This window comes from Coregonus lavaretus (assembly GCF_964263955.1).
Source record: "Coregonus lavaretus genome assembly, chromosome: 16".
In the NCBI taxonomy this organism is placed as follows: Eukaryota; Metazoa; Chordata; class Actinopteri; order Salmoniformes; family Salmonidae; genus Coregonus; species Coregonus lavaretus.
The window spans coordinates 12,153,826-12,175,269 of record NC_140003.1 but is presented as its reverse complement, the minus strand read 5'-3'; the positions used below and the strand labels follow the sequence as shown (position 1 = coordinate 12,175,269).

Sequence of the window (21,444 nt, the reverse complement as noted above, 5' to 3'; positions counted from 1 at the left end):
CGCTGTGAAATATCTTTTCCATAACCAAAAATATTGTTGTTTCAGCTGTTTGAATCTGGTGTACAAAACCGAAAGTAAAAGATGCAAAAACAAACTTAAGAACGGGAAGCATATAAATAGCGCACATACAACATATCTACCACTTCTTAGACTTGCTTTCAATGAGAATGACAGATCTATAACTCACATTTCTATGTGAATTTGGTCGGGTTGCCCAAAAAGTTACATATTGCCACTTTAACAACTTAACAGTGCGCTGCTTTGAGTTTGAATAGGAGCAGCAGCTCCACTGGTAGCACCACTAACTGTACCAACCAAAGTGCTCCAAAAAAAGGAGGGCAAATGTTCACAGGGTGGCATTAATAAAACAAACACCCCTAGCTGAGTGCCATCCCCTGCTCTGGGGTACAACAGAAAGGTTAGGAACATTCATAAGGAGCAAAAAAAAAAAACGCCATGCCACCTTCAGTAGGGGAGCCTTTCTTGGCACTGACGCCCGCCAACATCGCCATTGACGACAGTCTTCCGATGGCCCGCACTGCATGTCCGGTTTTCTGCCATGAAATCAATGATACACTCGTTACATTCTTTCGCAGACAAACAGTCCTTGGTATAGGAATAGACATCATCAAGAAATGTTAAGGGGACGCTTATTAATTAATGGCCTTGTTTGTATCAATAAGAAATGTCTTGTTAGTTGGCCATGAAGTACAGAGTAGGGCAGTGTCCCAAATGGCACCCTATTCCATTTATAGTGCACTACTTTTTACCAGAGCTGGTCTATAGTAGTACACGCTATATGGCATGGGCTGCCATTTGGGATGCACTCTATGATGTATGGCCCTAAAACTGTTTGCTACTATAAACAAAGCATGGTGGATAACTTGATCACGGAGATTGTTGCCTTCAGGATTTGTACATGTTGATCAAAACACAGGTACAAATAAATCGGACATCTCTCCACTTTCACGGTCTCTACTGTTTTGTGTTCTAGTTTTCCAAAGTAATACTCGCAGTTTGTATTTTTTACCTCATGAAATACTAATGGACCTCCATGGTGACTGTTTAACACAATGAGAGGTTTACTCATGTGTGAGCACTCAGAGAAGGAGTTGAACTGCAGGGACTTCGTGAGACTCATTTGTCATAACTTGGAAGCTCAGAGTAGGCTAACAATCAACAATACAGTTCTTTTCGTAGTCTATCCTATAGTGGAACTTTAGCGAAACTCATAGTGCACCATATCTAACACATATTCTCAATCTCAAACATGTTTGGGTGGATTAATATGTACTACCCCGCACTACAGTGCTTGTCTTGTGATAAAGATGGATGGGCATATGTTGATCTGTAACAGGAGACATGGTCTACGTCCCAAATGGCACCCTATTCTATCGTGCACTACTTTTGACCAAGGCTCATAGGGTGCCATTTGGGACACAGCACATGATCTGTTCTGCTGTTACCTACCTGCCATTTCCTTCTCAAGATGTATTTCTTCATCCTCTCCTTGGACAGCTTCTTGGCCTCCATTTTGCCAGTGTCTTGTTTTAGCCATGGGTGCTCATAGCACTGATCACATGTCAGTCTAGCCCTACGATCACAGAAACACATGAACATTGAGAGGCGCAAAGACGTTATTCTCACTGTATTACAACACATCAGATAGAGATTTGGACCGAGATAGGGTTGCGTCCCAAATGGCACGCCCTGGTCAAAAGTAGTGCACTACATGGGGAATAGGGTGCCATTTGGGACGCTAACAGAGTCAAAAGCAACCGTTAGCAAAAGGAGACTAAATAACAGATATATGACACCTCAACAATCTAAACAGAGACATCTGTCAGGCTGATCAAAGACATTCTACAACATTTACACTCAAATCATGTCAGAACTGGGGCTTTCACCCAAATGCCACCCTATTCCCTATTTAGTACACTACATTATGATCAAGTATGGTAAAGTAGTGCACTATGTAGGGAATATTGTGCCATTTGGGACACACATGGCTCTTTAATCAAGCTGTATTTCAGAGAGCATCATGTTGCTTACCTCATATCCTTCTTCAGCAAGTTGGTAATGAAGTCTTTGGCATGGTCTGAGATTTCATCGAAGGCGTCGTCTTCAAAGTCCCAGGTGGCCGAGGTCACATTGGAAAGGGTCTCGTTGTCGTTATCCCCCATGAATGGGGACAGGCCACTCACCCTGATGGAGGGAGAGAGAGGGGGGTTGGAGAGAGGGAGAGTGAGAAAGAAAGAGAGAGAAAGAAAGAAAGGAAAAGAGAGAGAGAGAGAGAGGTATAATGAATGCTTGACCTACAAAAGGTGCAGAACAACAAGGTCTACCAAAAAACATTTCTGCTCTGCATGGAAAATGCACCACACCCTGCCGGCACCCTAAACAGTGCTCACTGGTGAGTCTTGGTAAGTGTTCATCATGTTCAACAAAGCCAGTCTTATTGGGCACACCCAGATGTTTTCCATGCTAGACATAGGTCTATATCGGTATACCACTAAGTGAGTCAGGACTCTGTAACAGGATGGATGAAACCTTGTATGCGTCCCAAATGGCACCCTATTGGCACCTTATTCCCATAGGGCTTTGGTCAAAAGTAGTGCCCTACATAGGGAATAGGGAGCTGTTTGGGATGCAGGCCTGAAATCTCTGAAGCAATAGAGATCACAGAGCCTCACTACTAACACTGTTATGTAAGCAGTTTGTAATACATCTTTGTGGACCGAGGAGACCTCACAGAGGTTTGGGGCACTGGAGAGTATTGCTCTGCTCTGTCTCTATATCCATTTACAGGCATAGAGGATGGAGAGGCCCATACACACACTCCCTGCCTGCCTGCCTGCCTGCCTGCCTGCCTGCCTGCCTGCCTGCCTGCCTGCCTGCCTGCCTGCCTGCCTGCCTGCCTGCCTGCCTGTGGAAAGAAGCCCAGAGAAACCCAATAAGGCAGGTTTGAGATTAGGGACACATGGTAGCAAATAGACTATTTGGATAGTGCCCTATAGATTATCTACAGATGCTCAAATTATCAACAAACTATATTACCCCAACAGCTTGCTAGGTTTAGGTTTAATGTTAGGTTTATGGTTAAGATTAGGGTTAAGGCTAGCGGTCATGGTAACGTTCACACTTTATTTGGATAGTCCCCTATAGATGATCTATAGATGCTCACACTATCAACAAACTGTCAACTGTTACTGCAACACCTTGCTAGGTTACAGTTAGGGTTAATGTTAGGTTAGGGTTAGGATAAGGGTTAAGGTTAGGGCTGGGGTTAGCGGATAGTTTGTTGAAATGTTGTTGACAGCTAGTTCAACATCTACTGAACATTTACAAACCATCTATTTGGGATTAACCAAATAAAGTGTTAACATAGAAGCTTCCTCCAAACATTACAAGTAAGAATGGTTATAAGGGTACTTATAGTGATTATAAGTGTCGTTATAACTGGTTTGACACTCACAGGATGTAGCAGATGACCCCTATACTCCACATGTCTGTTGGGTAACTGATTGCTTCATAGTTGATCACTTCAGGGGCCACAAACTCAGGGGTTCCAAACAGAACTTTCAATGTTCCAGAGCTTTCTAGGAGCACACAGGGGAAGACGGTTTCAAAAATGAAATGTTGGTGTTTATTTAGCATTCATTAGAATAGGAAGTTATTGAAAAGATAGATGTTGCTATGATTCTGAATAGGGTTGCAAAATTCCAGTAACTTTCCCAGTTGGAATCAGGAGGGAATAAGCAGGATATCTGGGAATCCTACCACCAGGATTTCTGGGAAACCTGGGAATTTTGGTTAAATTACCGGAATTTTGCAACCCTATTTCTGAAATTGTCCTGTGCACATGAGGCCTGGATACCTAGTCTGCGAGCGAGGCCGAAGTCAATGAGTTTGATGGTGCTCCCAGTCTTGTTGACACACATGATATTCTCAGGCTTAAGGTCCAGATGGACGATGCCCTGCTTGTGGATGTAATGAACCCCGTCCACGATCTGCAGCATGTACTTAATGACCTCTCTTTCTGTCAGCTCAAAGTCTTCATCGATGATACGCTCAAACAGCTCCCCGCCAGAGATCCTGCAGAGAACGAGAGAGAGAGAATGATGGTTGAGGTCCTGCGAAACACATTACAGCCAAATATGAAAATCATTAACTGGATATCAAATACTTGTCAGATTAGAGTATCTCGAATATCATTTTTTAGCTTTGACAGCTTTATCATCTAAAATTAGTACTATGGACAATTGCGGTTTTAAAATAGAGTCAAGTGAGTCCATTGTTCTTGTGTCAGTCTACCTTTTGATAATGCTATACAAATAATAGGGGAAATGGACCAGTCTAATGTGTTTACATGTCTCAAATACTTGGCAAGTGAACTTTTTCCAAGCATCACCACATAAAAAAGCCAACATTTCTGTCTGTGTGAAGTGTCTGTCTGGTCAAAAAGAATCATTAGCCACGAATAATGGAGATGTTTAAATGCAAATCAATTTCCTTTGACATTCTCAAAATAAACGTTATCATATACATTTTCATACTCAGATACACTACATCACTTAAAATAAGTGGATTCGGCTATTTCAGCCACACCCGTTGCTGACAGGTGTATAAAATCGAGCACACAGCAATGCAATCTCCATACATAAACATTGGCAGTAGAATGTCCTTACTGAAGAGCTTTCCAACAAGTCAGTTTTATCACATTTCTGCCCTGCTAGAGCTGCCCCGGTTAACTGTAAGTGCTGTTATTGTGAAGTGGAAACATCTAGGAGCAACAACGGCTCAGCCGAAAAATGCTAGGCCACACAACGGGACCGCCGAGTGCTGAAGCACGTAGCGCGTATACATCGTCTGTCCTCGGTTGCAACACTCACTACCAAGTTCCAAACTGCCTCTGGAAGCAACATTAGCATAAGAACTGTTCGTCGGGAGCTTCATGAAATAGCTTTCCATGGCCGAGCAGCTGCACACAAGCCTAAGATCACCATGCGCAATGCCAAGCGTCGGCAGGAGTGGTGTAAAGCTCGCCGCCATTGGACTCTGGTGCAGTGGAAACACGTTTTCTGGAGTGATGAATCATGCTTCACCATCTGGCAGTCCAATGGACGAATCTGGGTTTGGCGGATGCCAGGAGAACGCTACCTTCTCCAAAGCATAGTGCCAATTGTAACATTTGGTGGAGGAGGAATAATGGTCTGGGGCTGTTTTTCATGGTTCAGGCTCCTTAGTTCCAGTGAAGGGAAATCTTAATGCTACAGCATACAATGAATGACATTCTAGACGATTCTGTGTTTCCAACCTTGTGACAACAGTTTGGGGAAGGCCCTTTCCTGTTTCAGCATGACAATGCCCCTGTGCACAAAGCGAGGTCCATACAGAAATGGTTTGTCCAGATCGGTGTGGAAGAACTTGACTGGCCTGCACAGAGCCCTGACCTCAACCCCATCGAACACCTTTGGGATGAATTGGAACGCCGACTGCGAGCTAGGCCTAATCGGCCAACATCAGTGCCCAACCTCACTAATGCTCTTGTGGCTGAATGGAAGCAAGTCCCCACTGCAATGTTCCAACATATAGTGGAAAGCCTTCCCAGAAGAGTGGAGGCTGTTATAGCACCAAAGGGGTAACAACTCCATATTAATGCCCATGATTTTAGAATGAGATGTTCGACGAGCAGGTGTCCACATACTTCTGGTCATGTAGTGTAATTTGTTAACATGAGTGCCAAGTGGAAATCCTCAAATGCACCTGTATTCATTCCAGTTGTATATCTACTAAATAACCTTATGTTTCTAGCCAAAGGGCTCTGGTCAAAAGTAGTGCACTATATAGGGAATAGGGTGCCATTTAGGATGCATCCTGGGTAACCCAAATGAATATCAACTTTTTGTAAAGTATGGGTTAAATATACTCACATTTCCAAAACCATGACGATGTCCGACTTGCCTTCGAAGGCATCAATGCACTGGACAAGTTTGGGGTGATGGAGGGAGTTCATTATAGCAATCTCTTGTCTCACATTATCTTTCTCTTTTGCAGAGTAGGCCTTGATGAACTTTCCAGCCCAATGCTTTTTCGTTGCCTTCTCCAACAGTTTGAATACCTGTCCGAATTTCCCCCTAAAGCACAGAAAAGGAAAATGATTATTTTTTGGAGTCTGATACAGAGGATATCATGGATGAGGTATACACAGTAGGCCTATTGCAGATGTAGATACATGTCAATGTGGACCAATGCTTTGCTGACCAACATGTTGTCTACGTCCCAATTGACACCCTATACCCTATATAGTGCACTAATTCTGACCAGGGCCTATTACCTCCATAGTGCACTACTTTTGACCAGAGCCCTATGGTCAGAAGTAGTGTACTATATAGGGAATATGGTGCCATTTGGGACACAGTCGTTGTTGATAGGAGGGTACTCACGTTCCGAGCCGCTCTTCCACATCATACAGATCCTTGACTTTCACATCTGTTCTAACGGTCACATCTCTGTAGTCTGGGTCTTTGTCTGAATATAGGAACATGACGCTTAGGATTCATTATGGATGCTAATAGTCACTGTGTCATAACACATTATAAAGGCATTATAAGGCATTATAACAATTTTACATATCATAGAAGGTGTTACCAAAATGATTTTTTAAAGGAAGCAATTACATATGAACTTGGATTAGATTAAACATACCTTCATCATCCTCAACCTCCTCCTTTTCTGTTAGAATAAATTATCAGAAATGTCATTAGTCATTAGTTGGAATCAATAATCATTATTATGAATACAAATCAATGTCTGACACAATGTCAAAGAAAATGGCTTGTTAGTAACCAATAAGTGTTATTATAATAGTGTTACCAATGAGTGTGATTATTAGTGTTACCAATGAGTGTCAGTACACCATATATGCCACTAGGGGGAGCTCACCCTCTACATCCTCCTCTAACATTGTGACAGGCTCAGACTCGGCACTGGGCTCCCCGATGCCGTAGATATTGACCGCCCGCACCCTGAACTTGTACTGGCGCTGACCCAGCAGGTTCTGGACATTATAGGAGGTGCTGTTGCAGGAGACCAGGTTCTTCCACTCCTTATCCACAGAGTTCCATATCTCTAGGTTGTAGGACTGGACCGCGCTGCCCCCGTCGTAGGTGGGGCCGTACCATGACAGTGTGAGTGTGGAGCGGCGGATGTCTGAGGCGGCTGGAACTCGTGCAGGGGGATCAGGTTTGTCTGGAACACACAGTGACACTCAGTAGATCAACGCGCCAAATGACGGACATGCTCAGGCGCAATGCTAGGCCTTTCAATAAGCCACACAAAACCATGTTTACATTGTTGTGATACATGTTCTAGGCTGAGTCCCAAATGGAACCTTATTCCCTATATAGTACACTACTTTTGGGCCCTGGTCAAAAGTAGTGCACTATATAGGGAATAGGGTGCCAGACCTAGAGTTTGAAGGTCACTCGACTTGTGAAGGTTTGAACAGATAGGTCTCCCAGTCCTTCCATTCACCAACGTCTGTACTCAGTAGTCCCCATGCACACAAAAGCACAGCTCTGTTGGGAATGAAGCAGCTTCCTGTCTGGCTATAGTGGCTACCTTTTGAACCAACTCCATTCGTCAACAGCAGTTTCACCATATACAGTAATGGCAGCTTCTCAATTAAAGGCACAGTACAGGAAACTGTTAGTGAGCGCAGATGATCTGTGAGAGCAGTGACAGGGAGGCTTCACATGGAGTCTGGATCAGTTTTATGTACTGCTGGTGTCAGACGATATGCCCCAGACTGTCTGCTAGGTACAGTACCTTATTCTCCCTGCTTTGTTTAGAGGGATGCCATGTTACCCAAGCTGTTAAAAGCATACCCCCACTTAATCCCCAGTGCTCCCTTGTAAAATAGCAAACTAATCCGCCCCAAAGAGCAGAGCGTGACACCAACAGCTCTGCCATGGGGGACGATTCAATGTCACTGCAAAAGGGGCCACAAATTACATGAAACAATTCTAAACTAAACCTCTATACTCCATACATACAGTCCAAGGCCATAAACCTAACGCGAGGATCATATACATTATATACATTAACAAGCATCTAAGTGGTAGGCTGTTTTTACCAGTGTCTAACAAGCGCTTTGTGCCTCTCTGTATGCTATTAACAGTTCTCCGGGCACATAAGCGGTTGCGTTTATGTGGAGCAGCTCTATAACTCCTCTTTCCCTGGCTTTGGCGTATTCCCTGAGTTAGACTGGATACACTCCACTCTGACAGCAGTGGCAAAGAGCCTCATATTAAAGCAACAGCTGGAGAGAAAGCACAACCTTAAAAGGCCATCGGAGATCCCTGCAGCGGCCTGTTAGTATTAGGATCTAGAGAGTTGGAGCTGGCCCGTCCTGCATACCTTCCCTTCCCCAACAACATTCCCCAAAGCTACAGGACCGCTATTTTTTACGAGATACAATAAAATGATTGGTATCAGTAGCAGCAGTGCTTTTAAATCATGGATTATACCATATATCATTTTATACTGGGAAAGACTTCTGCCACTCTTAATTGTCTTCTGAATCTCAGCAACGGAGCTAAAAATGGCGTCACTGCCTAGCGCCTACAGGCTACATTTATATAAGGCCTGATTTGGAAAAAGGGAACGTACCAACAATGGTAAGGTTGAGAGCTGCCTGTCTCAAGCCATAGTTGTTTCGCAGCTCGATGGTGTAGCAGCCACAGTGGTCCTGCTGGCTGTCTGCGATGGTCAGTTTACTGGTAACCTCAGTGGTGTCAATGGTTAAATCACCTTTGACCTCTTGAATCTGCATACAAGACAAAGGCATCGCCATAAGGTCAGTGATTTCACAGAGGGGACATGTGTTAGTTGAAACAGTGTTCAAGGGTACAATGATAAGAGCTAGTAGATAGTAGATAATATCAGATCACAGTTAGAGTTAATCATAGACAGGTGCATTGCATTATAGTCAGTGGGGTCCAGAATGATTGACATCCTTGATAAAGATTAGCAAAAATTACTGTATAAAATAATTCAAATACTGAGTTATATTGTATGCAAGAAAAACAGGGAAATTATATTATTTTATACATATACAATTGCTTAGAGAAAGAGATTTTGTTTAACAAGTAATACTTTCTTTCTCTAAAAGGTAGGGGTCAAAACCTTTCAATACCTCCTCACCTTGCGAGGATAATGGGACTGAGCCTTTTTCTAAAATGTTTTATGAGTTAGTAAACACATTGGGATGGATCTTAGACCATTCTTCTATACAGAATCCTTCCAGAGCCTTGATATCCTTCGTCTGCGCTTATGGACTGCCCTCTTGAATTCAAACCACAGGTTTTCAAAGTCAGGAGACTGAGATGGCCATCACAAAATGTTGATTTTGTGGCCAATTAACCATTTCTTTGTGGATTTTGATGTGTGCTTGGGGTTATTGTCTTGCTGGAAGATCCACTTGCAGCCAAGTTTCAGCTTCCTGGCAGAGGCAACCAGGCCTTTGGCTAAAATGTCATGGTACTGGGTAAAGTTCATGATGCCGTTGACCTTAACAAGGGCCCCAGGACCAGTGGAAGCAAAATAGCCCCATAACATCAAAGAGCCACCACCATAGTTTACAGTAGGTATGGGGTTATTTTCTGCTTATGCATTCTCATGCATTTTTGCTTATCTTTATCAAGGTTGTGAAAAATGTAGTACAGACTGGTCCTTACTGGTTTGCGGAACTTGAGCCAGGTGCAGTTGATTGGCGGAGCTCCTCCAAACTTACAGAGAATTTCCACCTTCTCCCCTGCCAGAATCTTCATGTCGTCCGGGAACTGGACAATCTGAGGGGGCATAGCTGGACGACACACACACACACACAAACACACACACACACACACACACACACACACACACACACACACACACACACACACAGTCACTTCAGCCAGAAACATCTCTATCATCAGAACAAACCTCTGCGTAAAACCAGCATTAGTCTATTCGTCTGTGTCCCCCTGCCCACTGTGTGTCCATTAACCTGGGGGCTGAGATGGTTTGGCAGGCCTCTGGCTTTCCGCCTTCGCCCCACGCCCAGCATATCATTGCGTTGCTAATGCCTTAAAGCTCCCCGCAGCGAACAAAGCACAACTGCAACAGCTGCTGGGATTGGGTGACTTGCTCCCCTGGCTCTCGTTATTAGAGGGCAGGTTGGTTCACACTACAGCATGCTGAGGAGGGGGATCTCCGATTGCTATTACAGGCACCCCCAGACCTCTGCCAGAGCAGGGAGCAGTACTCTGTCTTAGTTAGAGCAGCAAGGTATGGCCAGTGTTTGGCACACGGGCCAGGTCCTCTAGGCTATCTACTGCATGTATCACTGTTGTTGGACTATACCGCTTGTTGACATTTTGGTTGTGCCCTCTTTAGTAGTCCAGAGAGATTTAGTACAGGGCCATATGTATCAAGTGTCTCAGAGTAGGAGTGCTGATTAAGGATCAGTTTAGCCTTTTAGATCATAATGAATAACATGTTCATGGACAGGGGGACCTGATCCTAGACCAGCATTCCTACTCTGAGACTCCCCTGGGTTACATTTTTGCATGGCAAAGAAGTCTTTCTTACCCTGTTTGGGAGGCATCTTTGTATTCGGTTTCTTTATCCTTGCCTCACCTGGAAAAGAGAAGGTAAATTATTACAATTGGGAACGCAGTTGTGTCAATGCATTTGATAATGGAACAAATTAGGAGATTTGGTACAAATGAATCCCCTGTGTGACTCTTCAATGCAATTATTCAAGTGAAATATACATGAAAAACATACTAATCTGAAAACAGATGGAATCAAAAAATAGTGAGCGTAGGATTCGCAGAAATTAATGGTCATTGCACTTAATTATTACATTATTGTGAGCTACAGCAGCAGCAAGCATTAGACGATTTGATTTGATTTGTTATTTTTCCTAACATAATCTCTCAAATTGTGCCTGCACCGATTTCTCTGGATCCCTGTTAAGAATTGTTACTTTTGACAATCAGACTGATCAATCAAAGCAGAGATGAGGATGTACAGCTCATTTACCACAAGTTGGAAACACCAGTCCAGTTTGTGAGCAAGCCACTGACGGAGCACATACTGTGGGAAATATAACACATTTGTAGATTCAAAATCATTGTTTAATTGGTTAATGCGTTTGCCTTACACGTCATTATAATACATTATCTATAAAACATTGAGTTTTATAACCGCTTATGAGTTATGGATGCTTATTATAATAGTCAGTGTCATCTTAACACATTACAAGTGTATTATAATGCATTATGTACGTCATATAAAATATTACCACTAGTTATTCCCAGGACAGTACACGGGAAAGGAGAATAAACAGTCAACAGTCAACAAGTCAACTTGGGGGAGGGAGCTCTTCTCTTGTGGATGTCCTGGGAGAAAGAAGGGCTGCCTCTGTGCTCATGTCCTTTGGTATTTGCCTTTTTTGGTAATACTAAAAATAGTCAAAGTATCCAGGAAATAGCTATTGGCACTATTTATTTTAAATTTGATTGCTGTCAAGAAACAATGTTCCAGTAAAATGAAGTAATACACAGAGTGAGGAGCAAGGAACAACAGTAGGAATATTAACCTTAACCAATAACAGTTTCAACTCCAAGCTCTCAAAGTCATACTTTTCCCCCTTTTTTCTGCATGATAGGTCCTCCTGTCCTCTGCTCTCTGGAAGGAAAAACATCCTTTTTCCAACACAAAACTATTTTTGCTCACCGTACCAAAATGGGTTACTGAAATAAACGATTTAAAGTTGATCAAAGTTTAATTGCACAAACAAAGCATCTACCATTACATTACAAAACATTATAGTTTATCTCATGTCAAATAGAGAAGGAGCCCAACAAACAGACCAGGCTTTAACAACAACCGACTAAAATGTTATGAGCACACCGATTGGCTTTGCAAAGTTTTAGTGCAGATAACAGTTTATCCTTTTAATAAATGTTTATATATTGTAACTTTGCAGTTGAGCTTCGAGGCAGTGTCTAAGCCAGTTAGTTTAGCCATCCATCTACGGTTCAATCAAACAGCTCTTTCGTGTATCCTGGAAAAACAGACAGCCATGTGACAAGAGACCTAGTGGAGGACATTCACTAAAGATTGAAACATGCAACAAATCATGGAGCACTAGAGAAAGGGAACAGCTGTTTAAGGAAAGAATAGACTCTGGTATGAAAAGGACCACACCAGCACCATGATACATTGCTCAATGTCGCACACGATCATCTGCACCAGAAGCTCTCCAACTTTTCTACATTATAACTGTCTGTTGTCATTTGTGACAAATCATTAACCAATGCCACCAATATCTATGTTTTTAGTCACTCACAACCAAGTCTTGACCCTAGATGCTGATCTGGGGTCAGTTTTGCATTTCCCACACTAATGGTTAAGGTTAGGATTGGGTGATGGAAGCTGATCCTAGATCTGTACCTAGGGGACACTTTAACCTGGAGCCCTCTACCCATCAGTGGGTCCCGAGTCCCGACCCATCCTTTGGAAAACACTGTTCTGCATAAACATAATCTCAGTGTCAATGTAAAGGCACTATATCTTAAACTATATTCCAGCATCCTTAGCATGGGTCAAAGAGAATCTCTGTTACCTTACTACTAATTTATATGCCAGCACCCAGGATATCAAGCCTTGAAGGCTTATGGTTCCTGATCCACATAGAGTCAAGAACAGTGAGCAGCAGAGGAAGTGATCCATGTTACCCAGTCTTTGAGAGATGTTGAGGCTGTCAAAACGAGTCGGGCCTTAACCCTTCCCCAGGGGGCCATGTACCCATGATCTGGTTCCTTCTCACAGGCTTTCAGACAACGTGGAGCCATTGTATTGCACGGCCTGTGTCACAATCAGGTTGTAAATGCTCAGCATGTAGGGAAACAGCAGCTCCAAAACCATTGAATTCCCTGATGAGCACTATCTCTGTCATTGTTACAGGCTGTCGAGAGGAGTAGAGGCACAGATGAAAGCAGTTTGATATACGAGGTGTGGGAGCAGGCAACCGCATTGGCATTTCTACTCTGTGTTCTCTCTGTGGCCAGCATGCTCTGTTTGTGTGGAGGGCGAGGAGAGGAGAGGAGAGGAGAGGAGAGGAGAGGAGAGGAGAGGAGAGGAGAGGAGAGGAGAGGAGAGGAGAGGAGAGGAGAGGTTGAGCCACCAGATAGGACAGTGCATTCTGAGATCTGCAGGAGCCTGCAGTGCTGGACTGTGCTCCCAAGCTTAAGGTATATAATCGTGCAGGGGTTAGAGTTTTCCAGTGGGCATGAAAAAGCTGCTTGTTTTCATAGCACTACACCACTGACACAATTCCCATGGCTCACCACGCTCTGTGACTGGAGTTACATACACCACACAAACAAGAGCAACGGCTTTAGAAAAACCATAACAAGGCTGATACCATCGATAGGTCACTCTAGAGCACTTAGAAATAAATAAAAATCAAACAGATGTTACATTTAGCTGCAATGAGCCATTACAGGATTCAATAAATTACGATCATTATATTTGCTGGGCACAGTGATGAATCAGTATTTCACTGTAGTTATATATACTCACATCAAATTGTATTTGTCACATGCGCTGAATACGACAGGTGTAGACTTTACCGTGAAATGCTTACTTATGAGCCCTTACACAACAATGCAGAGTTAAAAAGTAAGAACAATTTGCTAAACATTTAAAAGGAAATAGTAACACAATGTGCTGGGGTACGAGGTAGTTGAGGTAATGGAGGTAATATGTACATGTAGGTAGGGGTTAACGTGACTAGGCAATCAGGATAGATAATAAACAGAGTAGCAGCAGCGTGTGTGAAGAGTGTGAAAGTCTGTCAATGTGTTCGTGTGTGTGTGTGTGCCGTCAATGTAGTGTGTGTGTGTGTGTGTGTGTATGTTAGAGTGTTGTATGTGTGAGTGTGTGGGTAGAGTCTAGTGAGTGTGCATTGAGTCGGTGAAAGAAAGTCAGTGCAAATAAAAAGGGGGTCAATGCAAATAGTCAGGGTAGCCATTTGACTAACTGTTCAACAAACGTATAACTTGGGGGTAGAAGCTGTTCAGGAGCATTTTGGTCCCAGACTTGGTGCTCCGGTACCGAGAGAACAGTCTATGACTTGGGTGGCTGGAGTCTTTGGCAATTTTTAGGGCCTTCCTCTGACATCACCTGGTATAGAGGTCCTGGATGGCAGGGATACTCGGCCCCTGTGATGTACTGGGCCATACGCACTACCCTCTGTAGTGCCTTACGGTCGGATGCCAAGCAGTTGTCATACCAAGCGGTGATGCAGCCAGTCAAGATGCTCTCAATAGTGCAGGTGTTTTTTTGAGGATCTGAGGACCCATGCCAAATATTTTTATCCTCCTGGGGAGGAAGAAGCGTTGTCGTACCCTCTTCACAACTGTGTTGGTGTGTTTGGACCATGATAGGTCCTGATGTGGACACAGAGGAACTTGAAGCTCTCGACCCACTCCACTACAGTCCTGTCGATGTGAATGGGGGCGTGCTCTGCCTTCCGTTTCCTGTAGTCCACGATCAGTTCCTTTGACTTGCTGACATTGAGGGAGAGGTTGTTGTCCTGGCACCACACTGCCAGGTATCTGACCTCCTCCCTATAGGCTGTCTCATTGTTGTTAGTGATCATCAGGCCTACCACCGTCGTGTTGTCTGCAAACTTAACGATGGTATTGGTGTCATGCGCGGCCATAAAGTTGTGGGTGAACAGGGAGTACAGGAGGGGACAAAGCACGCACCCCTGAGGGGCCCCCGTGTTGAGAGTCAGAGTGGCGGATGACTTGTTGCCTACCCTCAGGAAGTCCAGGATCTAGTTGCAGAGGAAGGTGTTCTGTCCCAGGGTCCTTAGCTTAGTGATGAGCTTGGAGGGCCCTATGGTGTTGAACGCTGAGCTGTAGTCAATGAACAGCATTTGCACAAAGGTGATCCTTTTGTCCAGGTGGGCAGTGTGGAGTGCAATAGAGATTGTGCCATCTGTGGATCTGTTGGTGAGGTATGCAAATTGGAGTGAGTCCAGATGTGAGTGCTACGGGGCGATAGTCATTTACACAGGTTACCTTGGCTCTTAGGCACAGGGACTATGGTGGTCTGCTTGAAACATGTAAGTATTACAGACTGGGTCAGGGAGAGTTTGAAAATGTCAGTTAAGACACTTGCCAGCTAGTCAGTGCATGCTCCGAGTACGCGTCCTGGTAATCTGTCTGGCCCTGCGGTCTTGTGAACGTTAACCTGTTTAAAGGTCTTATATCGCCTATGGAGAGCGTGATCACACAGACGTCCAGTGCAGCTGGTGCTCTCATGTATGGTTCAGTGTTGCTAGCCTCGAAGCGAGCATAGAAGGCATTTAGTTTGTCTCGTAGGCTCGCGTCACTGGGGAGCTCACAGCTGGGTTTTCCTTTGTAATCCGTGATAGTTTGCAAGTCCTGCCACATCCGACGAGCGTCAGAGCCGGTGTAGTAGGATTCGCTCTTAGTCCTGTATTGATGCTTTGCCTGTTTGATGGTTCGTCGGAGGGCGTAGCGGGATTTATTTTAAGCGTCCAGATTAGTGTCCCGCTCCTTGAAAGCGGCAGCTCTACCCTTTAGCTCAGTATGGATGTTGCCTATAATCCATAACTTCTGGTTGGGATATATACGTACGTACGGTCAATGTGGGGACGACGTTGTCAATGCACTTATTAATGATGCTGGTGACTGATAAACTCCTCAATGCCATCGTATGAATGAGGTCCCCTGTAGCTCACTTGGTAGAGCATGGTGCTTGCAACGCCAGGGTTGTGGGTTCGTTTCTCACGGGGGCCAGTATGAAAAATGTATGCACTCACAAACTGTAAGTTGCTCTGGATAAGAGCGTCTGCTAAATGACTAAAATGTAACGAATCCTTGAACATATTCCAGTCTGTGCTAGTGAAACAGTCCTGTAGCTTAGCATCCGCTTAATCAAACCACTTCCGTATTGAGCGCGTCACTGGTACTTCCTGTTTGAGTTTTTGCTTGTAAGCAGGAATCAGGAGGATAGAGTTATGGTAAGATTTGCCAAATGGAGGGTGAGGGAGAGCTTTGTATGCATCTCTGTGTGTGGAGTAAAGGTGATCTAGAGTTTTTTTGCCTCTATTATTTGCACGGGTGACATGTTGGTAGAACTTAGGTAAGACGGATTTCAGTTTTCCTGCCACTAGGAGCGCCGCCTCTGGGTGAGCATTTTCTTGTTTGCTTATGGCCCTATACAGCTCGTTGAGTGCAGTCTTAGTGCCAGCATCGGTTTGTGATGGTAAGTAGACAGCTACGAAAAATATTGATGAAAACTCTCTTGGTAAATAGTAGGGTCAACAGTTTATCATGAGTTATTCTAACTCAGGCGAGCAGAACCTTGAGACTTCCTTAATATTAGTGATCGTGCACCAGCTATTGTTAACAAAGAGACACCACCCCCCCACTCACCCCCCTTCCAGGAGTTTGCCCAACACTGCCACTCTGTGCTGCCGATGTATCGAAGATCCAGCTAGATTTATATTTTCCATGTCTTGGTTCAGCCACGACTCTGAGAAACATAGGATATTACAGTTCTTCAGATCAAGTTGATAGGATAATCTCGAACAGAACTCGTCCAGTTTATTCTCCAGTGATTGCACATTCGCCAATAGAACGGAGGGTAGAGGAGGTGTTTATCCACCCGCCTGCGTAGTCTTGTCAGGTATCCCACATGCCGGCTTCTATAACTGCGCCTCCTCTATCTTCGAGTGTCTGGGATTTGGACCTGGTCCGGGATGAGCAGCATGTCATTCACCTCCGACTCATTGAAGTAGAAATCCTCATCCAAATGGAGGTTAGTGTTTGCTGTTCTGATGTCATAGGAAATGATGACGAAAACATTATGTACAAAAACAGTTAAGATCAGAGAAAAAAATAATACCAAATAGTCAAGAGCCTGTAAAACGCTATTCCCTCCAGCGCCATTATATTATAATATCTGCAGCAAGGCTTGCTTTCTAGTACAATTGAAAAAAATCTCAACCTCTTTGAGAACCATAAGCACTGACCCCAACTATCACAGTCAGGATTACTGTACTCTAAAGCTTCACATGACATGATTCCAATACCCCATGGGAACAATGTTGTGAATGAATCATTCTAAGACAGAATTATCTCCAACCCTAGCCAATGCTGTGGACTTTAAACACATATTTACTTGTTTCAAATCACTCCTACATCATTACAAAAAGAGAATTGCGTTGACTAATCATCAGGGGCTCTCATGTCAGGTCTCGGCCTCATGCCTTTTATTAAAATGCTCACCACACAGCTCTTAGTTTTAGAGCTTGTTTGGATCATTCCACATTCCAGCAGGACAAAAGCATATCCCGAAGCTGGCAGATTTTCTGCAGAACCTCAGAGTATAGGAAAAAGAGGCCAGAGCATGTGAGTCAAGAGAGGGCTAAGGAGCAGGCAGACGCAAGCCTTACATGGAAGTTTGGGAGAGGAGGTTGAGTGAGCGGGGCAGCCATGCAAAGGGTCTCTCTCTCCCTCCACTCTCTTTCCATCCCGCTCTCTCTTTCCCTCTCCCTTTCTCCTTGGGCATGTTTTAAGTTCGAGTGAGTGTCCCGGGCTTAAAGACAAACAGCAGTCAATTAGCTCTGTCAAACATCACAGAGGAGAGGGGTGTCGTAGTGGCCTCTGACCCCTGGAAGGAACCATCCAGGCTGGAGGCATGAGGGATAAATGGACATTCTTCATGCCCAGCCCTGAGTGTGCCTGATCTAAAGCCTTTTATGTAAAGGTAGATCTGCGTGCAAGGGGGTGTCGACTGCTGGACTCTTTACAGGCTAATGCCTACATCATTAAATCATATGGAAAAGAATGTGCAGGGGTATAGCACATAACTCTATAGAACTCCTACCTACTCCTCCAGCTTGAAAAGATTAAGATGACCAATAAGATAAGAACATCTTCTCCATAATCCTCCCCAACATCCTTACCATTAGCATAAATCTAACTTGATAAAAGACTTTGGATAAAAGACCTATATAGATTTACTGATCACAATTTTCATGTTCGTTCTCTACACAGAGAGAAGAGATTGGCCAGATTTAATGAGTGAGTTTGGGGTCAGAACAATATTTTATTTTTGTTCACATGCTATAAAGAGCACCAGCTCACTGAGAGGCAGGCAGGCAGGCAGGCTGCAGCAGTGGGAAAGACAGAGAGATCCCACAACGCTCCTTTTTGGGAAATAAGGAAGCACATATTTTGGAAACTCACTCTCGGAGGTAGGGGTGGATGGCTTCTTGATCTTCTTGTCAGCTGCTGTCGAGTTTGTGTCTGTAGGATCTACGGAAGAGGAAAAAAACATGGCTACTTATTTCTCATTCTTTCCTATCTGATAAAACTACATGAATTCCTACTTAGTGTATCAGTAACACAACAACAGCTAACCATTCAAATGGACCATTCATGTTAAAAATGCAATGATTCCCTCTGGAATAGGGTTGCAAAATTCCGGGAACTTTCAATACATTTGCTGGTTTTCCTGAAATCCCAGTTGGAGGCTTCCCAGAATCAGGAGGGAATAGCAGGAAATACGGAACACTTCATCCAGGATTTCTGGAAAACCAGGGAATGTATTTAAAGTTCCCGGAATTTTGCAACCCTGCTCTGGACTATTTAAGGTGGACCAAACCATATTTGCTAAATAACGTTTCATAATCTCATACTTTTGCATTGACGTCAACAGTAGAGAGCTTCATGTTCCTTGGTGTCCACATCACCAACAAACTATCATGGTCCAAACACACCAAGACAGTCGTGAAGAGGGCACGACAAAGCCTATTCCCCCTCAGGATACTGAAAAGATTTGGCATGGGTCCTCAGATCCTCAAAAAGTTATACAGCTGCACCATCGAGAGCATCCTGACTGGTTGCATCACCGCTTGGTATGACAACTGCTTGGCATCCGACCGTAAGGCACTACAGAGGGTAGTGCGTATGGCCCAGTACATCAGAGAGTACAAAGACTCCAGCCACCCTAGTCATAGACTGTTCTCTCTGCTACCGCACGGCAAGCGGTACCGGAGCGCCAAGTCTAGGTCCAAAAGGCTTCTCAACAGCTTCTACCCCCAAGCCATAAGACTCCTGAACAGCTAATCATGGCTACCCAGACTATTTGCACTGCCCCCCCAACCCTTCCCCATCCCCCTCTTTTACGCTGCTGATACTCTGTTTATTATTTTTGCATAGTCACTTTAACTCTACCCACATGTACATATTACCTCAATGACCTCGACTAGCCGGTGCCCCCGCACATTGACTCTGTACCGGTACCCCCTGTATATAGCCTCCCTACTGTTATTTTACTTTACTGCTGCTCTTTAGTTATTTGCTTTAATTTTTTTTTACTTACCACATTTTTGACTTTTCTATTGAAATAAAAAACTGCATTGTTGGTTAAGGGCTTGTAAGTAAGCATTTCACTGTAATGTCTACACCTGTTGTATTCGGCGCATGTGGCAAATACAAGTTGATTTGATTTGATTAGTAGTAGAAGTATGCAAAAGTTCAACTAATTTCTATTTGCATATGAATCTAAAACTAGGCTTGAACTGTGCGTGCCTGGATAATGTTTTGATCCAGGCCTGTTAATGAGTGCTGGGGGGCTGGGGGAGGAGGACGTGCAGTGGGAGCCTGGAACAGGGAATCCAGCTAGGCTAATCTGTCCGTTGTAATTGCAGGAAGTGCCTGGGCTGAGGCCGGGGTGGCCGTGAGGCTGAGGGGGACTCATGGGAGTGGGGAGCAGTCAGAGGGACACGTCAGCCTGGAACAACTCACCATCCACCAGCACCATGCAGGAACACTCAGCTTTACCGGCAGAGTTCTCTGCCCGGCACTTGTACTGGCCCTCGTCCTCGGGCAGGGCCTTGTCGATGGTCAGGGAGCACTGGCCTCCTGCAGGAAAACAAAGAAACACACACAAGGGACCTTAGCTACAGTGGCCCCAGTACACACAGACAACCATAGCCACAGCGGCCCCCAGTATACACACACACACACACACATATACAACCATAGCCACAGTGGCCCCCAGTACACACACACACATACAACCATAGCCACAGTGGGCCCCAGTACACACACACACACACACACACACACACAACCATAGCCACAGTGGCCCCAGTACACACATAGACAACCATAGCCAGAGAGGCCTCCATTACTACCCTATGGCTCCATGATAACATACTAACATACTTCATTTGTTATGGTGGGACGTAAATGAAGTAAATGAGAAATGTAAGCTTCTCTCTCAGAGCCTGAAGCAATGCATTCTTCAGCATGACCCTCGGTGACACTAAAATGAGAATAAACATGACCTGGAGGGTCACCAAGATATAATTCCATTATTTATTTAGTAGACATGGCTGTGTGACAGTTGGGATTTGGGGCTGTTTCTCTGACATGAAATAACAGAGATGATGGATATTGCGTCCCAATTGACACCCTATTTCCTATGGGCCTTGGTCAAAAGTAGTGCACTATTTAGGGAATAGGGTGCCATTTGGGACGAACATTATGTCTGTTTGTAGGTGTGTCAAGGATACCCAGGAGCCCAGAAAAAGGGAATCCTTCAGCTATTACTCTATTTATACCACGTTGTATATGAGAGGGGCTTTTTACATGGAAACGATTACAAGGAACCAGTACAAAATATATAGGCTCTATGATAACATCGATGACAAAAAGTTGTACAGCTGCACCATCGAGAGCATCCTGACTGGTTGCATCACCGCCTGGTATGGCTACTGCTTGGCCTCCGACCGCAAGGCGATACAGAGGGTAGCGCGTACGGCCCAGTACATCACTGGGGCCAAGCTTTCTGCCATCCAGGACCTCTATACCAGGCGGTGTCAGAGGAAGGCCCTAAAAATGTCCAAAGACTCCAGCCCCCGTAATCATAGACTGTTCTCTCTGCTACCGCATAGCAAGCGGTACCGGAGTGCGAAGTCTAGGTCCAAAAGGCTTCTTAACAGCTTTTACCCCCAAGCCATAAGACTGCTGAACAGCTAATCAAATGTCTACCCGGACTATTTGCATTTTTACGCTGCTGCTACTCACTGTTTATCTATGCATAGTCACTTTACACCTACCTACATGTACATATTTCCTCAATTACCTCGACTAACCTGTACCCCTGCACATTGACTCGGTACCGGTACCCCCTGTATATAGCCTCGTTATTGTTATTTAATTGTTGCTCTTTTATTTTTTACTTTAGTTTATTTAGCAAATATTTTTCTTAACTCTTATTTTTCTTAAAACGGCATTGTTGGTTAAGGGCTTGTAAGTAAGCATTTCACGGTAA

At 44.3% G+C, this 21,444-nt stretch overlaps 1 protein-coding gene across 5 annotated transcripts in view; it reads right to left on the bottom strand.

Moving 5' to 3' along the window:
* LOC311144135 (myosin light chain kinase, smooth muscle-like) overlaps nt 1-21,444 on the bottom strand; it is a 107,440-nt gene that overhangs the window by 5,985 nt on the left and 80,011 nt on the right. For 2 of the 5 annotated variants that reach the window (XM_084180123.1, XM_084180122.1), the window contains exons 18-32: nt 19,911-20,027; nt 18,348-18,416; nt 11,092-11,145; nt 10,636-10,683; nt 9,741-9,868; nt 8,674-8,830; nt 6,946-7,251; nt 6,709-6,735; nt 6,447-6,531; nt 5,934-6,137; nt 3,878-4,095; nt 3,476-3,599; nt 2,053-2,205; nt 1,471-1,594; nt 464-554 (exon numbers count right to left, since the gene is read on the bottom strand). In XM_084180123.1, the coding sequence (XP_084036249.1) occupies nt 464-554; nt 1,471-1,594; nt 2,053-2,205; nt 3,476-3,599; nt 3,878-4,095; nt 5,934-6,137; nt 6,447-6,531; nt 6,709-6,735; nt 6,946-7,251; nt 8,674-8,830; nt 9,741-9,868; nt 10,636-10,683; nt 11,092-11,145; nt 18,348-18,416; nt 19,911-20,027 (1,905 nt within the window). The remainder of the gene's footprint in view (nt 1-463; nt 555-1,470; nt 1,595-2,052; nt 2,206-3,475; nt 3,600-3,877; nt 4,096-5,933; nt 6,138-6,446; nt 6,532-6,708; nt 6,736-6,945; nt 7,252-8,673; nt 8,831-9,740; nt 9,869-10,635; nt 10,684-11,091; nt 11,146-18,347; nt 18,417-19,910; nt 20,028-21,444) is intronic. The other 3 variants (XM_084180124.1, XM_084180125.1, XM_084180126.1) reach the window with 3 other exon arrangements.